The 21,442-nt window shown below is 41.6% G+C and overlaps 1 protein-coding gene across 5 annotated transcripts in view; it reads left to right on the top strand.

Moving 5' to 3' along the window:
• The window catches only part of pbrm1 (polybromo 1), a 68,412-nt gene that overhangs the window by 1,683 nt on the left and 45,287 nt on the right, over nucleotides 1–21,442 (top strand). For all 5 annotated transcript variants that reach the window (XR_008724813.1, XM_055648292.1, XM_055648291.1 and 2 more), the window contains exons 2-7: nucleotides 2,526–2,684; nucleotides 10,369–10,466; nucleotides 13,249–13,396; nucleotides 15,639–15,791; nucleotides 19,684–19,806; nucleotides 21,334–21,402. Coding sequence is in view for 4 of the 5 variants with exons in the window: in XM_055648291.1 (XP_055504266.1) it covers nucleotides 2,526–2,684; nucleotides 10,369–10,466; nucleotides 13,249–13,396; nucleotides 15,639–15,791; nucleotides 19,684–19,806; nucleotides 21,334–21,402 (750 nt within the window). In the remaining variant the exon portion in view is untranslated. The remainder of the gene's footprint in view (nucleotides 1–2,525; nucleotides 2,685–10,368; nucleotides 10,467–13,248; nucleotides 13,397–15,638; nucleotides 15,792–19,683; nucleotides 19,807–21,333; nucleotides 21,403–21,442) is intronic.

The raw sequence follows: 21,442 nt of genomic DNA, 5'->3' as shown, positions 1-21,442 counted from the left end.
CTGTTTGATTTCTTTCCCATCTTTTCCCCTACCCTCATAAACCCAATCTTTGGTAAGTTCAAAACAATACTGCCAGCCTAGACCATTTAAATGGAAGCAAATCTAAGCCTTATTGTACGTGTACTGTCGGATTTGTAAGGCCAAATTAGTTCATTCACGCTGCTACTCATCACATGGTGCCTGGCTGAGAATGCCCATTAGTTACCTCTCAGAATCTAAGCCAGGTTTGACCTCGTAATACAAGGTACACAGACCTATTGATTTCACTGGGGATAGTTGAATTACAGATATGAAGCAAGGGTGTCTGTGGGATATCTGAAATAAAAACAGGAAATTCCGGAAACACTCTACTGGCCAGTCTTCATTTGTGAAGAGAGAAAGTTATTCTATTGTTTAACTAATTTTTAAATAGCTCTGGCTATTAGGGATTTTTTTTTAAACTACTAATTGATACAGTATTTTGAGCCGATGAATGAGGGTGTGCGGATTTTCTGGCTGTCAATGCTTTTAAATGTGTTTTGAGGGCAAAGCTTTCTGAATGTGCTGCTGGGGAAGCCTTGATGCGGGTCAGACCTTGCCACTGGTGGCCTGAATGGACAGGTCTAGTGATCTGTTACTGAGTGAGAAGGGTGCAGGTCTGGACCAGCAGTACCTGGTCCCTTGTCTTCAATGTGAGAAGTGTTGTTCTTGCTTCCAAACACTAGATTACACATGATTATGAGAGTGATGCCAAATATATGGCCATTTGTCACTGTCTTGTTTTCTCATATCATTTTTCTTCACCCCAAAAGTGATATATGAAGTATGTAACAATGTGTGCTATTGATCTTTTAAATGTTGCTTGAAATTTGTAACGGTATGTATTGTTTCAAGTGCAGAGCTTTAAGGTATCATGACTGTGTATCTCTCCCCCCCACCCTCCACACACACATGCTTTCAACTTTGTCCAGGCCTCAGAGTTTGGGAGTTTGCTTAGTTACAAAACTGAAGTTGCAACTAGACGAATATTGCATATGAATTGGATGATCATTTATCCTAATGTAATGTATTGTTCAATTGGTTGGAGACTTTTATTGAAGAGTTCTCATCAGGTAAAGAAGAGAAAATTAAAAATATCCTATTTGCTCTGAGTGACTGGCTGGAGATTTATAAAATAATTATTTTTGATAATCATTAATTGACCAATAAAAGCACAAATGTATTGACATGTATGGAATATATTCCACGTATTAAATCTGTCCAGCAATTATCCTGTCCTCCAAAAAGTAATTTCTACATGGTGAAACCAAAATGTATAAAAATACCCTTTAATATAATCTGATAATGCACACTTTAACCACACATGATTTTTTTTCTCTATTACAAATCTCAAATTATGGAGTACAGAGGCAAACAAATAAATGATGGGTTGTTTAAGAAGGAACTGCAGATGCTGGAAAATCGAAGGTACACAAAAATGCTGGAGAAACTCAGCGGGTGCAGCAGCATCTATGGAGCGAAGGAAATAAGGCAACGTTTCGGGCCGAAACACTTCTTCAGAAAAATAAATGATGGGTCTTTGTCCCAAACATTATGGAGGACACTGTGACTAGAGTTTATTGCATATTCAATGTCATAATGAGTTCCAATTTGTTGCTCAGAATATGTGATATAGCCTCATATTGGTAAAAATATTTTTTTGATAATTCTGAAATTAATAACCATATAACCATATAACAATTACAGCACGGAAACAAGCCATCTCGACCCTTCTAGTCCGTGCCAAACACATAATCTCCCCTAGTCCCATATACCTGCGCTCAGACCATAACCCTCCATTCCCTTCCCGTCCATATAACTATCCAATTTATTTTTAAATGATAAAAACGAACCTGCCTCCACCACCTTCACTGGGAGCTCATTCCACACAGCTACCACTCTCTGAGTAAAGAAGTTCCCCCTCATGTTACCCCTAAACTTCAGTCCCTTAATTCTCAAGTCATGTCCCCTTGTTTGAATCTTCCCTACTCTCAGTGGGAAAAGCTTTTCCACGTCAACTCTGTCTATCCCTCTCATCATTTTAAAAACCTCTATCAAGTCCCCCCTTAACCTTCTGCGCTCCAAAGAATAAAGCCCTAACTTGTTAATAAGCATCGAAGTTAAAGGATTCAGACAAAGTACCCGAAAACGCTGTAGCACTTTAGCAACAGCTGTACTCTTTCCAACATGAATGCAATTAGAACAGGTTATCCATGTGGAATCTATTCCTTCTATCCAGAGATGCTGCCAGTCCTGCTGAGTTACTCCAGCATTTTGTGTCTATCCATGTAGAAAATCTGTAATCAACCAAGAATTACTGTTATTTGTTTTTAAACAAAAAAAAAGGATTCATAGTTTGAATTGGATATTAAAACCAAATAATGTTGTGAATGTTTAAACAGTGTTATATTGTGAAAAACTAGATATTGAAGTTTCTAGTTGTATTACAAAACTTATGAGCATATTGGTTTGTCTGTACTCACTGTTGAACACCTTTTTTTTTAAAGATATTACCAGTTCCAATGGGTTCAAAAAGAAAAAGAGCAACTTCTCCTTCAAGTAGCATTAGTGGTGGAGACTGTGATGATGGCCATCATGTTTCTGGAAGCAATGCAGGATCAAGCAGAAAAAGAAGGAAAGTTGCCAATGTCCCAACTGTAGATCCAGTAAGTATGCCCATGAGTGACAGTTCTATATCCTTTAATTCTTATGGAGAAATTGTCTGGTTTAATAAGACCATAAGAACAGCATTTGGCCCATCAAGTCTGCTGCACCATTTGAACATGGCTGATCTATCTTTCCCTCAACCCCATTCTCATGCCTTCTCCCTGTAACCCTTAATTCTTATTAATTAAGAACCTATCAATCTCCACTTTAAAAATACCCAATGACTTGGCCTCCATTGCCATCAGTGGCAATGAATTCCACAGATTCACTACTCCATGATTAAACAAATTCAGGGCTCGAAATTAGCGGTTGCCTGGGTGCCATTGACCACTCAAAGTGCAGCCGGGCAACCTAAATGCCGACTCATTTTGCCCGGCTTGGCAATCAAATACTGGTTTATACCGATAGACACAAAAAAGCTGGAGTAACTCCGCGGGTCAGGCAGCATCTCTGGAGAATAGGAACGTGACGTTTCGTGTTGGCGGCGGCGGCTGTATTCGCCTAGTATCTTTGATTGTGTGGCAAATATACTAGGTGCGTGGTGGCGAAGGATCGGAGCGAATGACGGGTCCCGAACAGTGGCAGCAGCGGCTCCATCGCCTCCTCCTCCCGCACCCCGCCCAGCGGAAGGAACCTCCCTCTCCCTCCCTCCTCCTGGCCTCGGCGTGCGGGAGGGGTTGTGAAAGCGCCGTTGGCGGATTTACTAGCAGAGACCGCTATCGCGCTGATAACGGCCACTGCTTGCAAATCCGCCAAAGGCGCTTTCACAACCCCTCCTGCACGCCGAGGCCGGGAGGAGGGGGAGAGGGAGGCGGAGGCCTCCTTCCGCCGTCTGAAGCAGCTGCACGACAGATCCTATAGCTATAGGATCTCTGAGCTGCACCGCTCGGCCCCGCACCTTCCTGGCGAAGGAGGGGTGGCGTGGAGGCGGCGGCACTTTGGCGTTGGACAATGACGGCCAAGGCAGCGGGGCGATGTTGTCGAGGAGCGCTGACCTCTCTCTCTCTCTGTCTCTCTGTCTCTCTCTCTTATATAGAAGGGGTGAGGGGGGAGGAGGAGCCCGAAGGCGGGGGGATGGGAGGAGACAGCTGGAGGGTTAAGGAAGGGGAGGAGACAGCAAGGGCTAGCAAAAGTGGGAGAATTCAATGTTCATGCCCTCCGGACACAGGCTACCCAGGCGGAATATGAGGTGTTGTTCCTCCAATTTCTGGTGTTGCTCATTCTGGCAATGGAGGAGACCCAGGACAGAGAGGTCGGATTGGGAATGGGAGGGGGACTTGAAGTGCTGAGCCACCGGGAGTTCAGGTGGGTTCTTGCGGACTGAGCGGAGGTGTTCGGCGAAACGATCGCCCAACCTCCGCTTAGTTTCACCGATGTAAATCAGCTGGCATCTAGAGCAGTGGATGCAGTAGATGAGGTTGGAGGAGATACAGGTGAACCTTTGTCGCACCTGGAACAAGGCTTGGGTCCTTGAATGGAGTCGAGGGGGGAGGTAAAGGGACAGGTGTTGCATTTCTTGAGGTTGCAACGGAAAGTGCCCGGGGAGGGGGTGGTACGGGAGGGAAGGGAAGAATTGACAAGGGAGTTGCGGAGGGAGCGGTCTTTGCGGAAGGCAGACATGGGGGGAGATGGGAAGATGTGGCGAGTGGTGGGGTCACGTTGGACGTGGCGAAAATGGCGGAGGATGATTTGTTGTATGTGACGGCTGGCGGGGTGAAAGGTAAGGACTAGGGGGACTCTGCCCTTGTTGCGAGTGCAGGGATGGGGAGAGAGAGTAGTGTTGCGTGGTAAGGAAGAGACCCTGGTGCGAGCCTCATCTATGGTGGAGGAGGGGAATCCCCGTTCCCTGAAGAGCGAGGACATTTCCGATGCAGTATCGTTGCAGTTATGTCCTTTGGTCATCTCGTCAGTTAGTGTAATGTTCAACCTGTCAGATAGGTATAGTCGGTTTTAACAGTTATTATCATAAAATGCTTTTAGAAATTTCCTTGCAACCTATATATTTTGTTATGGATAAATTATGTGGGAAGTCAGAGTGTTTCTGTGCCAATAGCTATGACGACCCATGCTATGGCCATGTCATGGTAATTTTCGGTCCTTCACAGAAAAACATGCTTGCTTCAATTGCAGTATGTAAAAAGAGTTGAGATATTGTATTATAATTTTGCCAAATTCGGGACAAAACCCTTCTTCAGACTGATGGGTTTCGGCCTGAAACGTTGCCTATTTCCTTCACTCCATAGATGCTGCTGCACCTGCTGAGTTTCTCCAGCACTTTTGTCTACCTTCGATTTTCCAGCATCTGCAGTTCCTTCTTGAACATAATATGTGATTGCTTCATTGAGCATAATTCCAACTGGTAACCATGCACTTCGTCCAAGCACATTATCACACGCTTCATGCAAACCGTCTTAAATGACCACCTAAACTGTCATTTGGCAACCTAAAATGCTGTCACGGTTGCCTGGCTGGCAAGAGGGAAAAATAGTTAAGCCAGAGCCCTGAAATTCCTCCTCATCACCATTCTAGAGGTACGTCCTTTTATTCTAAGGCTGTGTCCTCTGGTCCTAGACTCTCCCAGTACTGGAAACATCCTTTCCACATCCACTCTGTCTAGGCCTTTCATTTTTCAACCAGACACCTACATTCTCTTTAACATGCAGGGATCAGGTTCCAGCTGTCCCCTTAAACTCACAGTTGCACTGTTTGAATTCAGTCATCACGGATCCTGATTCCGCACCCACTTTGAGTAACTGGAGTCCAGGAAGCTATACTCCCTCTATGCCACTGAGGCCCTGGTTACTGTGCTCTCTTTCAGCTCACTCAATCCTGGTTCCTGTGCTTCCTTTAAAGTCACTGGGGACCTGGTTCCCACATTCTCTCAAACTCACCAGGGTACTGGTTCCTGCACACTTTCACACACTAGGGACCAGGTTTCCACGTTCCTTTTCACAATCCCAATCACAATCATACTTTATAAGCCAAGTATGTTTTGCAACATATACGGGGAATTTCATTTGCCAAGTCAGTCACACAAATAAAAAGAAATGGAACAAACAAAATACATTTTAACATAAACATCCACCACAGTGACTCCTCCACATTCCTTGCTGTGATGGAAAGTGAAAAAAAGTTAAAATCTCTTCCCTTTTTTGCTCTGGTCTGGTCTGGTAACTCCGGTCTAGTTCCCATTCTCTCTTTAAATTTAACAAGTCCACTAAAAAAAATATTATTGTGTAACATTTTAAATTACAGAGAATTAGAAGTGTTGCATTGATAGAACATCCAATAGTCAGGGAAATTCTAGGCTTCAGCACCATCAAAGTCCAGTACATACCAATTAAGAGTTATACTGTAGTTGTGATAAAATGTGAATTATTTGATACTAAACAGATTTAACATTTTATTTGGCTTTTTTCAGGGAAAGAGCAAATTGCAATAAACATATTTCTCATTTACTTGGTAACCCATTGAAATATCATTACTCAACCTTTGAGATTAGAATTTATTCTGCTATGTAACAGATAACTTTGTAGTCAAAGTACATCATCTTATGATTGCCTGTCTATACACTCCATGCCTCCTCAAATTATTCCAAAAACACTTCCGCATGTATTTAATCTAATTGTTTGTAATCATTAAAATAACAATATGCAAGATGACTTTCTTAGGATCCTAACTTTACCCTCAAATTAATTTATTTGAAGGTTGCAGCAGTGGCTTTGATGATTTATTTGAATGATCATAACAAACAGAATTTGAAGTGTGACCGTTTTGAATCTGACCATGTTGCGTTCCTACTTTCCAAGAATACATTGATACAATTTAGTCAGCTGCACTGTTGGAATATGGTAGCAGAAAATTTAGCGGCCCAGATAGCTTTTGTTTAACAGAGCGGTCAATTTATTTATGTCTCACAAATTAGGGGTCCAAAAATACTGACGATACTATGATAGAGACCAAATGCTGAAGTAATTCAGCGGGGCAGGCAGCATATCTGAAGAGAAGGAATAGGTGACGTTTCGGGTCGAAACCCTTCTTCAGTCTCAATCTGAAACGTCACCCATTCCTTCTCTCCAGAGATGCTGCCTGTCCCGCTGAGTTACTACAGCATTTTGTGTCTATCTTCAGCAGCATCTGCAGTTCCAACCCCGAAGTTACTATGATTGGAAAGGGAGTGTGCTAATCTCATTGGAATTGGCTCCCACTAGGACCCAGATCAGGTTCAACAATGACAAGCCCTGATTTACAGCAGTACTCGGACAGCTCCGCCAGTCTAAAAATGAGGCCTACAGGAGCGGGGATGCAGGCCTCTACAGGCAGGCCAAGTACAAGCTGAGAAGAGGAAAGGTACTCTGAGAAGTTGAAGAGCAAGTTCTCAGCTAATGACTCCTCTTCAGTGTGGAAGGGCTTGCAAGAAATCACCAGCTACAAGAGGAAAATCCACCGCTCCTTGGACAATGTTCAGCTGACCAACGACCTGAACGAGTTCTACGGCAGTTTCGATAGACAGAAACCCCCCCCTCCCTGCCTTCCCCCATCCACTCCTCCCCAATCACCACTTCACATCTACTTACAGCCTGAGTACGGTCTGCAAAGTGGACCCTTCCCCACCCACTCAACCCCAATCACCACTTCACACCTACTCGCAGCCTGACTCCAGTCTGCAAAGACTGGGCACTCGTTCTCTACCCACCCCCTTCTTGCTGCCCAACATCAGTCTGGCCACTTCTCCATCAATTGAGGAGGTGGAAAAAGCTGGAAATCTCCAGGACCAGACAATGTTTCCCCCTCTATCCTCAAGCTCTGTGCCGAACCACTGGCACCAGTCTACACAGACATTTTCAACCTGTCCCTGCAAACCTGTACTGTCCCTGCCTGCTTCAAAGTCTCCACTATGGTTCCCGTGCTCAAAAAGCCAAGGATTACTGGTCTTAATGACTACAGGCCTGTCGCACTGACCTCTGTAATAATGAAGACCCTTGAAAGACTTGTGCTGGCCCACCTGAAAAATATCACAAACCCCCTGCTGGACCCTCTGCAGTTTGCATGCCGGGCAAATAGATCAATGGATGACGCAGTCAACCTCGGCCTGCACTTCATCCTCCAGCACCTAGACCGCCAGGGGACCTATACAAGGATTTTGTTTGTGGATTTTAGCTCTGCATTCAATACCATTGTGCCAGAGCTACTACACTCCAAACTCTCCCAGTTGACTGTGCCTGAACCCCTCTGTCAGTGGATCATCAACTTTCTGACAGCCAGGTAGCAGCATGTAAGGCTGGGAAAGCACACCTCAGACCCTCAGCATAGGAGTACCGCAAGGCTGCGCACTCTCCCCCCTCCTTTACTCTCTCTACACCAACGACTGCACCTCCACAGACTCCTCTGTCAAGCTTCTCAAGTTTGCAGACGACACAACCCTGATTGGACTGATCCAGGATGGGGAGGAATCTGCCTACAGACAGGAAGTGACACAGCTGGTGCCATCGCAACAATCTGGAGCTCAATGCTCTTAAGATGGTGAAATTGATTGTGGACTTTAGGAGAGCTCCTCCTCCCCTCCCCCTCACTCACTATTAACAACACAACAGTCACATCTGTGGAGTCTGTTAAGTTCCTTGGAACCATTATCTCCAGGGACCTTAAATGGGAGGCCACCATCGACTCCACAGTCAGAAAGGCGCAACAGAGGATGTACTTCCTGTGGCAGTTGAGAAAACCCAATCTGCCACAGACAATGATGGTCCATTTTTATACTGCCACCATAATGTCTGTCTTCACCTTCTCCATCATGGTCTGGTTTGGCTCAGCAACCAAGCCACCTGGAGGCTGCAGCGAATCGTCTGATCAGCTGAGAAGGTTATAGGCTGCAACCTTCCCTCCATTGATGGACTATACATTGCAAGAACCAGGAAGCGAGCGGGTAAGATCATCTCTGACCCCTCTCACCCTGGCCTCAAACTCTTTGAATCACTTCTCTCTGGAAGGCGACTCCAGACTGTCAAAGCCGCCACAGCCAGACATAAAAACAGCCTTTTTCCACGAGCAGTAGCTCTACTCAACAACCAAAAGTCTGTAGCCTCCTTTTGCTCTGGTATTTTATTTCATTCTTCACATGTTTAAATTATAATGTTTTATTTTGAATTGTCTACTATATATCGTGTTGTTACTTGCGAGCAAAGCACCAAAGCAAATTCCTTGTATAAATACATACTTGGTTAATAAAATGTATTCAATATTCAATTCAAAATATTGGAATGTTGAGACAAACTTGCCTAAAGTGTAAAAAGTTACGAAAGGATATTTTAACTTCTAAATCATCTTTCAAATTTATTTTTAAATCTACATTTAATATGTCACTTAATTTTTGCAGCTTACATTTTGAATAGGAGGGAGGAGAGCATTCAGTGTCTGTAACTCAATTAGATCACGGCTTAGCAGCATGGTGCGCTGACAACAACCTGGCCCTTAACTCCAAGAAGACCAAGGAGCTCATTGTAGACTTCAGGAAGTCCAGAGGTGGCACGCACACCCCCATCCACATTAACGGGACGGAGGTGGAACGTGTTTCTAGCTTCAGGTTCCTGGGAGTCAACATCTCCGATGACCTCTCTTGGACCCACAATACCTCTACTCTGATCAAGAAGGCTCATCAGCGTCTCTTCTTCCTGAGGAGACTGAAGAAGGTCCATCTGTCTCCTCAGATCCTGGTGAACTTCTACCGCTGCACCATCGAGAGCATCCTTACCAACTGCATCACAGTATGGTATGGCAACTGCTCTGTCTCCGACCGGAAGGCAGTGCAGAGGGTGGTGAAAATTGCCCAACGCATCACCGGTTCCACGCTCCCCTCCATTGAGTCTGTCCAAAGCAAGCGCTGTCTGCGGAGGGCGCTCAGCATCGCCAAGGACTGCTCTCACCCCAACCATGGACTGTTTACCCTCCTACCATCCGGGAGGCGCTACAGGTCTCTCCGTTGCCGAACCAGCAGGTCGAGGAACAGCTTCTTTCTGGCGGCTGTCACTCTACTAAACAACGTACCTCGGTGACTGCCAATCACCCCCCCCCCCCCCCCCCCACCCCCCCCCAGACACTTATTATTTATTTTTTATTCAAAATCGTTTGCTATGTCGCTCTTCAAGGGAGATGCTAAATGCATTTCGTTGTCTCTGTACTGTACACTGACAATGACAATTAAAATTGAATCTGAATCTGAATCTAATCTATTACACTGTACTTCAATTTTCTGCCTTTGCCCATATCCCTTGTTATATCTAACCTAATACAAATTGGTCAATCTCTGTCATAAATTTGTACTAACCTGCATTCATATTTGTTAAACTTCAATTACAAACTACAAATCTGTGCCCTCTTGATTTATATTTCCAGTGCAGAGGAAATGGTTTCCGTCCATCCACTCCTTAAGATTTCAAACACTTTGTTTAGATATAAATTAAAGGGAAAACACGGCACTTTATGTAGTCTGTCCTCATAATACGTGACTGACATTGTGATGAATTAACATTGTCGTGTATAAAGTCCAATATATCTTTTGAGGTACAATGAAACACTGAAAGAAGGTTTGAAAACTCATGGGAACAAAAATCGTGTCTCGTATTTGTCTTAAATGGGTGACACCTTGTAAATAGAAGTATTGCTTGAAATATTTTCTTTCAACAGATTGCTGTTTGCCATGAACTTTACAATACCATTAGAGATTACAAGGATGATCATGGAAGACTTCTATGTGAGCTCTTCATCAGAGCACCAAAGCGAAGGTAGCATTTTTAGAATTCTTGCCTTAAAAGGTTTATATAATTCAATAAAATCCAAGCACATTTTGGGGGGAAGAAATCTTATTTTTGTATTTTCTAAGAACACATATAAATGCAGCTTTGCAAATTCCTATTACACACTTTTATTTCTGATGATTGTGTGTCAATTGGTTGATTATAAATGATGTAGATTTAACTGGACAATTTTAAAATGTTAATGATACAATGCAAATTAAGGGAACACGTTTTAAATAAGTTTTTACATTTAATGAAATTCATGACAGTCCTTGTGTTTTTCTCCTTTTCCAATGCTGAGAACCATTTTGCTACAATGCAAGTTTGTAGTTAGCATTTGCTTGGGCATCTACTATTACCTCCATTTGTCTGCTATATAGTTGCTTTAATATATATGTAGAGACTGGAAGGATGAAAGAGCTTACTTTTGTGCTGCATTCCCAAACCAGAAAATATTCAGATTTTTTTAAACATTGTCTTTTAATATCATAATATTAGTAATAATAATAAGGACCCGCATTTAATAAAGTGGCAATTGCCTCAGCAAATGGACATTATAAGCAAAATGACATGCATTTCGTTCAGTGTTGTAGGCATATTACTCTGCTTAAATGGACTCACATTGATCTTACAAGTTCATAAGTCGTAGGAGTAGAAGTAGGCCATTCGGCCCATCGAGTCTACTCCACCACACAATTATGGCTGATCTATCTTTTCCTCCCAGCCCCATTCTCCTGTTTTCAAGATCAGTGGGCTGAAGATCCTTACCCAATGACTTGGCTTCCACAACCGTCTGATCTTAAAACTGTGATCTTCTGCCCACTGATTGTGAAACTTCATTTGTTGTCATTTAAACACAATGACTTTCAAATATTCTTCAGAGTATAGCTTTACATCTATTGAGACATTTCTAACGTAGTACAAAAATCACTTATTAAAGTTTGAACTTGAGTGTAAAGTTTGATAATTGCTACTGTGGTACAGTGTAAAAATGACGTTAACATAACATGGATACATAGAAAATAGGTGCAGGAGTAGGCCATTCGGCCCTTCGAGCCTGCACCGCCATTCAATATGATCATAGCTGATCATCCAACTCAGTATCCCGTACCTGCCTTCTCTCCATCCCCCTGATCCCTTTAGCCACAAGGGCCACATCTAACTCCCTCTTAAATATAGCCAATGAACTAGCCTCAACTACCCTCTGTGGCAGAGAGTTCCAGAGATTCACCACTCTCTGTGTGAAAAATGTTTTTCTCATCTCGGTCCTTAAAGGATTTCCCCTTATCCTTAAGCTGTGACCCTTGTCCTGGACTTCCCCAACATCGGAAACAATCTACCAGCATCTAGCCTGTCCAACCCCTTAAGAATTTTGTAAGTTTCTATAAGATCCCCCCTCAATCTCCTAAATTCTAGCGAGTATAAGCCGAGTCTATCCAGCCTTTCTTCATATGAAAGTCCTGACATCCCAGGAATCAGTCTGGTGAACCTTCTCTGCACTCCCTCTATGGCAATAATGTCCTTCCTCAGATTTGGAGATCAAAACTCTACGCAATACTCCAGGTGTGGTCTCACCAAGACCATGTACAACTGCAGTAGAACCTCCCTGCTCCTATAGTCAAATCATTTTGCTATGAATGCTAACATACCTATCACTTTCTTCACTGCCTGCTGCACCTGCATGCCTACTTTCAATGACTGGTGTACCATGACACCCAGGTCTCGTTGCATTTCCCCTTTCCCTAATCGGCCACCATTTAGATAAAAGTCTGCTTTCCTGTTTTTGCCACCAAAGTGGATAACCTCACATTTATCCACATTATACTGCATCTGCCATGCATTTGCCCACTCACCCAGCCTATCCAAGTCACCTTGCAGTCTCCTAGCATCCTCCTCACAGCTAACACTGTCCCCCCAGCTTAGTGTCATCCACAAACTTGGAGATGTTGCCTTCAACTCCCTCATCCAGATCATTAATATATATTGTAAATAGGTGGGATCCCAGGACTGAGCCTTGCGGTACCCCACTAGTCACTGCCTGCCATTGTGAAAAGGACCCGTTTACTCCTACTCTTTGCTTCCTGTTTGCCAGCCAGTTCTCTATCCACATCAATACTGAACCCCCAATAACATTTAGATCAAATGATTTTGGGAAATCCCCAAACCAGCATTGATATAAGTTGATTTTTCATTGCAATTGTTTCACTGGGAGACTTCAGTGTCATGCTAAATTTATCCTAAGTTTCATATGTTTTAATCTTCTGAAATGTATAAGAAACAAACATTCAGCTGTGTTTTATTACAATGCAGGTAATGTTTGGTTAAATTTAATAATGCTAGAAGGTTCAGCAAAGAAAAGGCTTTGGCCAATATTTTAAATCTTTTGAAGAAGTTGCAGTTGCTGTTCCAACTTTTTGTCAGTACTGCTTTTAAAATATAGGTAAAAGATATTTCAAAATTATGAATGGATTTTTCACATTGCCATTAGGAAGTCCCAGTATTGATGAAGAAATGGGTAGTTGGCTTTGTGTGCTGCTTAACTTGCATTATGCCTTGATTAATGCAAGTTAATGTAGCTCAAAGCTCGTGCCTTGAGCAGTTACAATGAGGAGCATGGTTAGGATTTGTTCAAATTAATGAGGATAGAATTCATGGGTGTGAAATGTGAATTGAAACGAAGGCTATACTAGCTTTGAACATAAATTTGCAGTACTTGTAAGTTGATGGTTGCACAATTTTTATGCATATCTTTCACTCTGCTGTAAATTAGGAACCAACCGGATTATTACGAAGTGGTCTCTCACCCTATCGATCTTTTGAAGATACAGCAAAAATTAAAGATGGAGGAATATGATGACGTTGATCAGTTAACTTCTGATTTTCAGCTTATGGTTAATAATGCAAAAGCTTACTATAAGGTAATTAATGGAATTACCAAACTTATAGCATTATGTTGGTTCTCACCTTTAGTTCCTTGATTTGCATTTATTTTTTGTATATTTGTCTGGTGAGTATTCTTAGGATATTTGTATATTGCCTTTAAAATCAAAAATGAAAACTGTTGTTCTAAGAAAATGGTATACTTTATAATAAAAATGAAACATATTGCAGATGTTCAGAGATTTGTCAGCATCTGAAATAAGAATATGTTCATATTTACGTGTCGGCAGAGTTTTCCACCATCATTTATTTCTTTAGAGTTTCAAATAGTATAACTTCATTCCCTATTGATATATAACCAGTGAGCATTTATAATCTTGACATTTCCATGTATATTTCCATCTCTTTTAGAGAACTTTTTAAAATCAGTTTTGTGATATTGGAGTGTTAAAAATTGTTGATGCATAATTGATAATTAACACAATTACATGGATGCAAAATATCACATCATTAAAAAAAGAACTATATGAAAGACTGCATTTTGAAATGAGGTCAGGTAGAATATTAATCATTAGGACCTTCAAAATATATCTTCCCTTGGAAATGACCGTTCAAGAAATATTTTTGGAAAAGTTAAAACCATTTTTGTTCCATGTTTGAGAATTAATCTATTTTCATTTTAAACTGTTCTATGAAACCAATGACAAAGCACTTGAGGTTTCAAGTCGTAGGTAACTCGGTGAAAGTGATTTGAACATATTTTAAGTGAATCTGTATCCACATTAGGATATAAAAAATTCAAAGTTGTAGGGTCTTTCCTTTTCCAAAATCTTATACCACCAGTTTTGCCTAGGTTACCAGAATGAAACATGAGTTCTAAAATATTTCTGGTCAACTAATTTTTGTTCTCTACTTTCAAAGTACGATGTAAGTTCAAAGTTTAGACACAATCGTAATACTGTCCCGCTAAGTTACTCCAGCATTTTGTGTCTACCATACTTTAACGATATAACCATATAACAATTACAGCACGGAAACAGGCCATCTCGGCCCTACAACTCCGTGCCGAACAACTTTTTTCCCTTAGTCTCACCTGCCTGCACTCATACCATAACCCTCCATTCCCTTCTCATCCATATGCCTATCCAATTTATTTTTAAATGATACCAACGAACCAGCCTCCACCACTTCCACTGGAAGCTCATTCCACACCGCTACCACTCTCTGAGCAAAGAAGTTCCCCCTCATGTTACCCCTAAACTTCTGTCCCTTAATTCTGAAGTCATGTCCTCTTGTTTGAATCTTCCCTATTCTCAAAGGGAAAAGCTGATCCACATCAACTCTGTCTATCCCTCTCATCATTTTAAAGACCTCTATCAAGTCCCCCCTTAACCTTCTGCACTCCAGAGAATAAAGACCTAACTTATTCAACCTCTCTCTGTAACTTAGTTGTTGAAACCCAGGCAACATTCTAGTAAATCTCCTCTGTACTCTCTCTATTTTGTTGACATCCTATAATTGGGCGACCAAAATTGAACACCATACTCCAGATTTGGCCTCACCAATGCCTTGTACAATTTTAACATTACATCCCAGCTTCTATACTCAATGCTCTGATTTATAAAGGCTAGCATACCAAAAGCTTTCTTTACCACCCTATCTATATGAGATTCCACCTTCAAGGAACTATGCACGGTTATTCCCAGATCCCTCTGTTCAACTGTATTCTTCAGTTGCCCTACCATTTACCATGTACGTCCTATTTTGATTTGTCCGGCCAAGGTGTAGCACCTCACATTTATCAGCATTAAACTCCATCTGCCATCTTTCAACCCATTTTTTCCAAATGGCCTAACTCACTCTGTAGATTTTGGAAATCCTCTTCATTATCCACAACACAACCATTATGATCTTGGTATCATCTGCATACTTACTAATCCAATTTACCACACCTTCATCCAGATCATTGATGTACATGACAAACAACAAAGGACCCAACACCGATCCCTGAGGCACCCCACTAGTCACCTGCCTCCAACCCGATAAACAACCATCCACCATTACTCTCTGGCTTCTCCCATTCAGCCACTGTTGAATCCATTTTACTACTCCTGCATTTATACCTTTAAATGTATATATTAAAAATAATTAAAGAATACCTAACTTTAGCTGCAACTATTTACTAGAATTAATAGATGTTTGTTAATTTGGCAACACCAATTATACTTGTTCATGGATTATAGTTGAAAACCAGGTAACATCGTGTTTAATCAATTGTAGGAAGATTCGGCTGAGTGCAAAGCAGCAAGTAAATTGTGGGATTTGTATACAAGAACCAGAAATGAATTTGTTCAAAGAGGAGATTATGAACAAGAAGATGAAGAGGATGATTATGATGGCCACGATCATCCTGGCACAGCTGGTGATGAGGATGTGAGTATTTTTGTTAAATACTAATTTTCCAAGATGTGAACATTCCCGACAAGGCTTTTATTTATCTGTTCCCATGTGCCTGCTACTTTTTCTGTTGGTGTTAGAATCATGGATGTGGCAAGTGGTGTCATGGTAGCCTGCAGAGCAGTCTGAATATGGTACCATATAACCATATAACAATTACAGCACGGAAACAGGCCATCTCGGCCCTACAAGTCCATGCCGAACAAATTTTTTTCCCCTTAGTCCCACCTGCCTGCACTCATACCATAACCCTCCATTCCCTTCTCATCCATATGCCTATCCATTTTATTTTTAAATGATACCAATGAACCTGCCTCCACCACTTCCACTGGGAGCTCATTCCACACCGCTACCACTCTCTGCGTAAAGAAGTTCCCCCTCATATTACCCCTAAACCTCTGTCCCTTAATTCTGAAGTCATGTCCTCTTGTTTGAATCTTCCCTATTCTCAAAGGGAAAAACTTGTCCACATCAACTCTGTCTATCCCTCTCATCATTTTAAAGACCTCTATCAGGTCCCCCCTTAACCTTCTGCGCTCCAGAGAATAAAGACCTAACTTATTCAACCTATCTCTGTAACTTAGTTGTTGAACATTGCAGTGACTGTCAGCAGCGGAGGGAGTGAATGATTAGTCCATGACTTGTATATTATTGAAATTGGAGACTTTGGAGTGTCAGGTTGACCAATTCTCTGCAGTATTCTTCATCTCTTATCCATGTCCATGTAGCCTCAACATTTATATTGCTTGTCCAGTTGAATTTCTGATTAATGGTGGCCCACCCCCACCCCTCCCAGGTATTGGTGGTGGCTGATTTGGCAATGATAATGCAATTTTCTGTGTGAATAAATGATTAGATGTTCTCCTCTTGGAGATGGTCATTGCCTTGTACTACTTTGGCATGAATATTACTTGTCGCTTACCAGTCCATGCCTGAATGGTGTCCAGGTCTTGCTGCACGCAGATGTGAAACTGGTTAATTTGTTGAACAGTTGTAATAGCTATTGTGCAATAATCAGCTAACATACCCATTTCTGACATTGTGATGGAAGTAAGGTCATTGGTGAAGTACCTGTAGATGGTTGGAACCTCTGTAGTGGTATCCTAGGGTTGGGATGATTGTTCACCAACAAGTAAAATCACCTTCCTTAGTGTGAGATATGATTCCAGCTTTGGTTGTCTATAACTTTACCAGAGTTCCTTGTTGTCACTCAGTCGGATGCTACCTAGGTGTCAATGATGATTAGTCTCATATCACTTTTGAAATTCAGTTTTTTTTTTTTGTCCATATTTAGACCAAAGAGCTGTCCTATGCTGAGGTCTTGAACTGAGTCGTCCTCGCAAAATCAAGCCGTCATTGGCAATTGTTATTGTGCTGGAACAACTTAATTTGAGGACCAGGTAGTTCTGGAGCAGGGGTTTCTAGCCCACAGCTTCATTATCTGCTCTAACAGCCTTTACCGTATCCAATGCTGTCAGACGTTTCGTGACATTTTTTAGAGTGAATTATATTGCCTGAAGACTGAGGGGGCGGGGCTCTCTGGATAAAGTTGATGTATTACATATTTTGCTCTATTGGCTAAATGTGGCTCCAGCCTTGTTCTTAGCACTCGTATGCTGGTCCTGCCATCATTTAGGATGGGAATTTACTTGTAGCCTCCTCCTTGCATTGGCTATTTACCATTCACAACCAGATTGTATAGGACACTAGAGGTTGAGTATGATGCATTAGCTGTGTGCCTCCCGGTGGTCCACGGAGTTGAGTAGGCCGGAGCGCCGGCAGGCGAGGCTGGGGCCTCCGAAGCTGGCAAGGACCCCGCGGCTGGTGAAGTCGACGAGGTCGGAACCGGTGGGGTCAATCGGGGCCGAGGCCGGAGCCATGTGGTTGACTGAGCCATGTGGCTGGGGCCTGTGTCGGCGCCACGGAGCTGTCTGGAGATGACCCGGCAGCACGGATCATGTGGAGTGAGGACGCCGCTGCCAAGGGAAGGAACAATGGAGGGCCCGCCATGGGTGAGGGGGAGAACAATGGACAATGGAGGACCTGGCGTTACGGGGTGGGGAGGGGTGAGAACAAAGGGGGACCTGGCGCAGATACTATGTATACTTTGTAAATTTGTCAGCGCCGTTATGTGGCGACTTTTGCACACCCAAAGAATTTCACTGCGACTTGTCGCATGTGACAACAAAGTATTCATCCATTCATTATCTTGCATGTTGTTGCTGCTGATATTAGCATGCGTATTATCCTGTGTTGGGAGTATTACTAGACTGGCACCACATTATTTGTATTATGTCTGTTAGTTCCGCCAGGCCCTTCTGCACTCATCACTGAACCCAGGATCGATCTTTTGTCTTGATAGAAAAGGTAGAGTGAGAGATATGTCAGGCCATAAGGTTACACATCATGACAATGCACATTTCTGCTACTGGTGGTCCACAATGCTTCATGGCCAATCAGTTTTGAACTGCCCAATTTATTCTGTGTCTCTCGCATCTAGTGAGTTTGTAGTGCCACACAACACAATGGAGTGTATCTTCATTGTGACGAGGAGGCTTTGCCTGCACAAAGACCTGGCTATGGTTCTTTCTACCAATGGATAGGGACACCTGTAGCAGGTATATAGGTGAGGATGAGGTTGAATAGATTTATCCTTTAAATTGTTTGACTTACTAATTGCTGCAGACTCAGTCTGACAGCTTTGACCTTCAGGTCGCAGCCAAATCTGTCCATGGTGATGCGACACTTAGTGATAGAATTGAGGATTCTGCATTCTTGCTGTGCCTTTGCTACTTCCACTATGGCTGCCAAGTGTGGTTCAGTGTGGAGTAGTACTGACTTGTTAGCTAAAGGAGGATGGGAGATGGCAATCAGTAAAAGTTACTTGTTTGATCTGATGACGAGAGAATTTGTGGTGTTTGTAATCAATGCTGAGCACTCCGAAATCCTACTTTCTCTTGCCTGCACAGCACTGTGTCGCTTCCTCTGGCAAACCTGTCATGCTGCTGAAACAGGAAATATCCCAGAATTGTAAAGGGAAAAATTTGCACGCTGTAATACTTGCAGAATCACTCTTTACAGAAATAGTCGAACAGTTGTTTAATACCACTCCCCAGATGTTTATGAGCGGATTTTGCACATGCTTGGAGTAACTTCACAGTTTCCACATTTGGTGTCTGTGGGAGTTCATTCATTTAAATTCTTTTCTGTATGAATGTAATGATAATGGTATAACTAAGTGGCATTTCAGAATCAACCCCATAGCCAGACATGCTAAGAATAGCAAATTTTCTCCCATAAAAGGCATGTGTGTGTGTTTTTTTTTTTGTCTGTTTTATGTTCATCATTTGTAGGAAAATATTTTTTTCCAAACTTTTAACTGAATTCAATTTTGTAGCTGCCTTGGTGGGAATTGTACTCTGGCCCAGATATCTGAATTATGACCCTGGTGCTTAACTGCTGCACGACTACCATAAAAGTGTAACTTTAATTCTTCCTGGACAGTTCACCGCAACCTTTTTTATGCTTTCACCTAGTCATGGTTTTTTTTTAACACTATTTCTGTCAAGTTGTGTATTTGTGATTATTTAGAATTATAATATGTCCTGATTATCAGAAATTTTGTTAAATTTTTTTTTTTTTTATTCCAATCCAAGGGTTCTCTTCAGAACAATTGTCCAATGGATTTGGGGATGATACAAACTATTTGTATATTTCTTCATGGTTGTTTAATAAATAGTCAAATCTGCATTTAAAGACATTAACTTTGCATTTCAAAGGAAATTACTACTTTTGTATTATAAAATATCTACAATTGATGGGGTATAAAAAGTAGTGTTCATTGGGATTTATTTTTGCCATCCTGTAGGGTGCAGCACATTATAATAATCTAAAGGAACAGCTGGAAAATCTGTTTGAAGCTGTAGCCACCTATGCTGATCCATCAGGTCATCTTGTCAGTGAGCTGTTTCAAAAGTTGCCATCCAGAGTGGTGAGTAAATCTACTAATAAACAAAGGACTGATAAAGTATGATAAGTGAACTGTGGAAATACTTTATTGTACATTTGAGAACCCAAACTTTGCAGGTACAGGTGGAAGTAATGGAAAATTCTATCTTTTCTACTGAAGTCTACTTCTTGGTAAAGTTAATCAATCATCTATGTCATTTTACATAGCAAGTGAAGGTCAGAAGTGGTAAATGAATGGAATAAAATAACAGCATCAAAGGACAACTTTTGTTGCTGGTTTGACCAATTGTCCAAATGTGAAAATAAAAAACATGAAATGCTTAAATTTTCAGTAATGCATTCAACTCGTACATGGACCAGATCTGTGAAAGCCTTCAAATGGGAACCAGGTTCCCAACCGATTAGCACTATTGAAATATAGAGCCACTTTATCATGTGACAGGGCACATCCTAGGATTATTTTGACAGCTGGTTAAGATAGGTTCCTGGCTTTTCACGTTACAAAGAAATTAAATGTGCTCGACATTCATAAATATTCAAAATATATTATCATTTACAATTTCTGTTAGTTTTTTAAAAATTATATTAAAAAATTAAAACGTAAAAATGTAAATATTGGAAAGCGTTAGTAACAGCAAAAAACCAATTGCTATAAGAACACAGCAGGTCGGGTAGCATCTGGGGAGGGAATGGGCAGACAAGTTATGGCTTGAGACCTTTCTTTGGACTGATAGATTCCTTCAGCATGAAGGAGGCCCCCGAGCTTAAACATTCTCTGTCAATTTCTTCACAGGTGCTACGTCACCTCTGGGTTCCTCTAGGACTTTTTTTCCAGCATCTGCAGTCTCTTATGTCTCCAGTAGAACAGAGAACTCAAATCAACAATGGGGGAGGTAAGGGGGGGGGGGGGGGGGGGATATTACCTCACAGAAGAATACTTGTCCTGCCAGTGTTGATGAGTTGTGTGGAAGTTTGAGGATTCCACCTTGGTTCTGGTCTTTAATTTTTATGCACTTTATAAAGTAGAAGCTTAATATTCAAGCAGATGATCTGACACGGTGTAAATATAGATAGATGTAACATGTTTTGTAAACAGTACATCGTGAACATGATAAGGTTGGGCAAAATGAGATGGCATATGAGTACCAATCTGGTTATTAAGAATAGTATAGAGGTTGGGTGTACAACTTCCACAAAATTTATCAAGCAGAAACAAAAGTATCAGAGGATCCAGACAAGTTACCAGCTCAATTCAGGACAAAGGGAAAGTAATTTTGGAAAATGTTTTTGTTTTCGTTTTAATTTTTTTAAATTTAAGTACATTTATTTTACTAGTTTATAAATAGTTCTGAATGTCAGGGACTTCTTAAAAAAAAAAAAAATAAGATGAATTTCTGGTTTCATGGCTGTCAAAATTACTTCCCTGGCTTTCCCCATGTGAAAACCTGTTAATTCACCAGACATTAGAAAATGTAACATTTCTCTAGTCAAAATATGTTTGTCAGCAAAATCAAACTTTTTAATAATTGGACTATGTTTGAATTTGCAGCAATATCCAGACTACTATGAAATTATTAAGGAGCCAGTAGACTTGAAGACTGTTGCACAGAGGATTCAGGTTTGATTATTTTATAAATGATTATTCTTTCTTCTCACAA

Source organism: Leucoraja erinacea, chromosome 16 (genome assembly GCF_028641065.1).
Source record: "Leucoraja erinacea ecotype New England chromosome 16, Leri_hhj_1, whole genome shotgun sequence".
Lineage (NCBI taxonomy): Eukaryota > Metazoa > Chordata > Chondrichthyes > Rajiformes > Rajidae > Leucoraja > Leucoraja erinaceus.
This window is presented reverse-complemented; position numbering and strand designations above follow the sequence as displayed.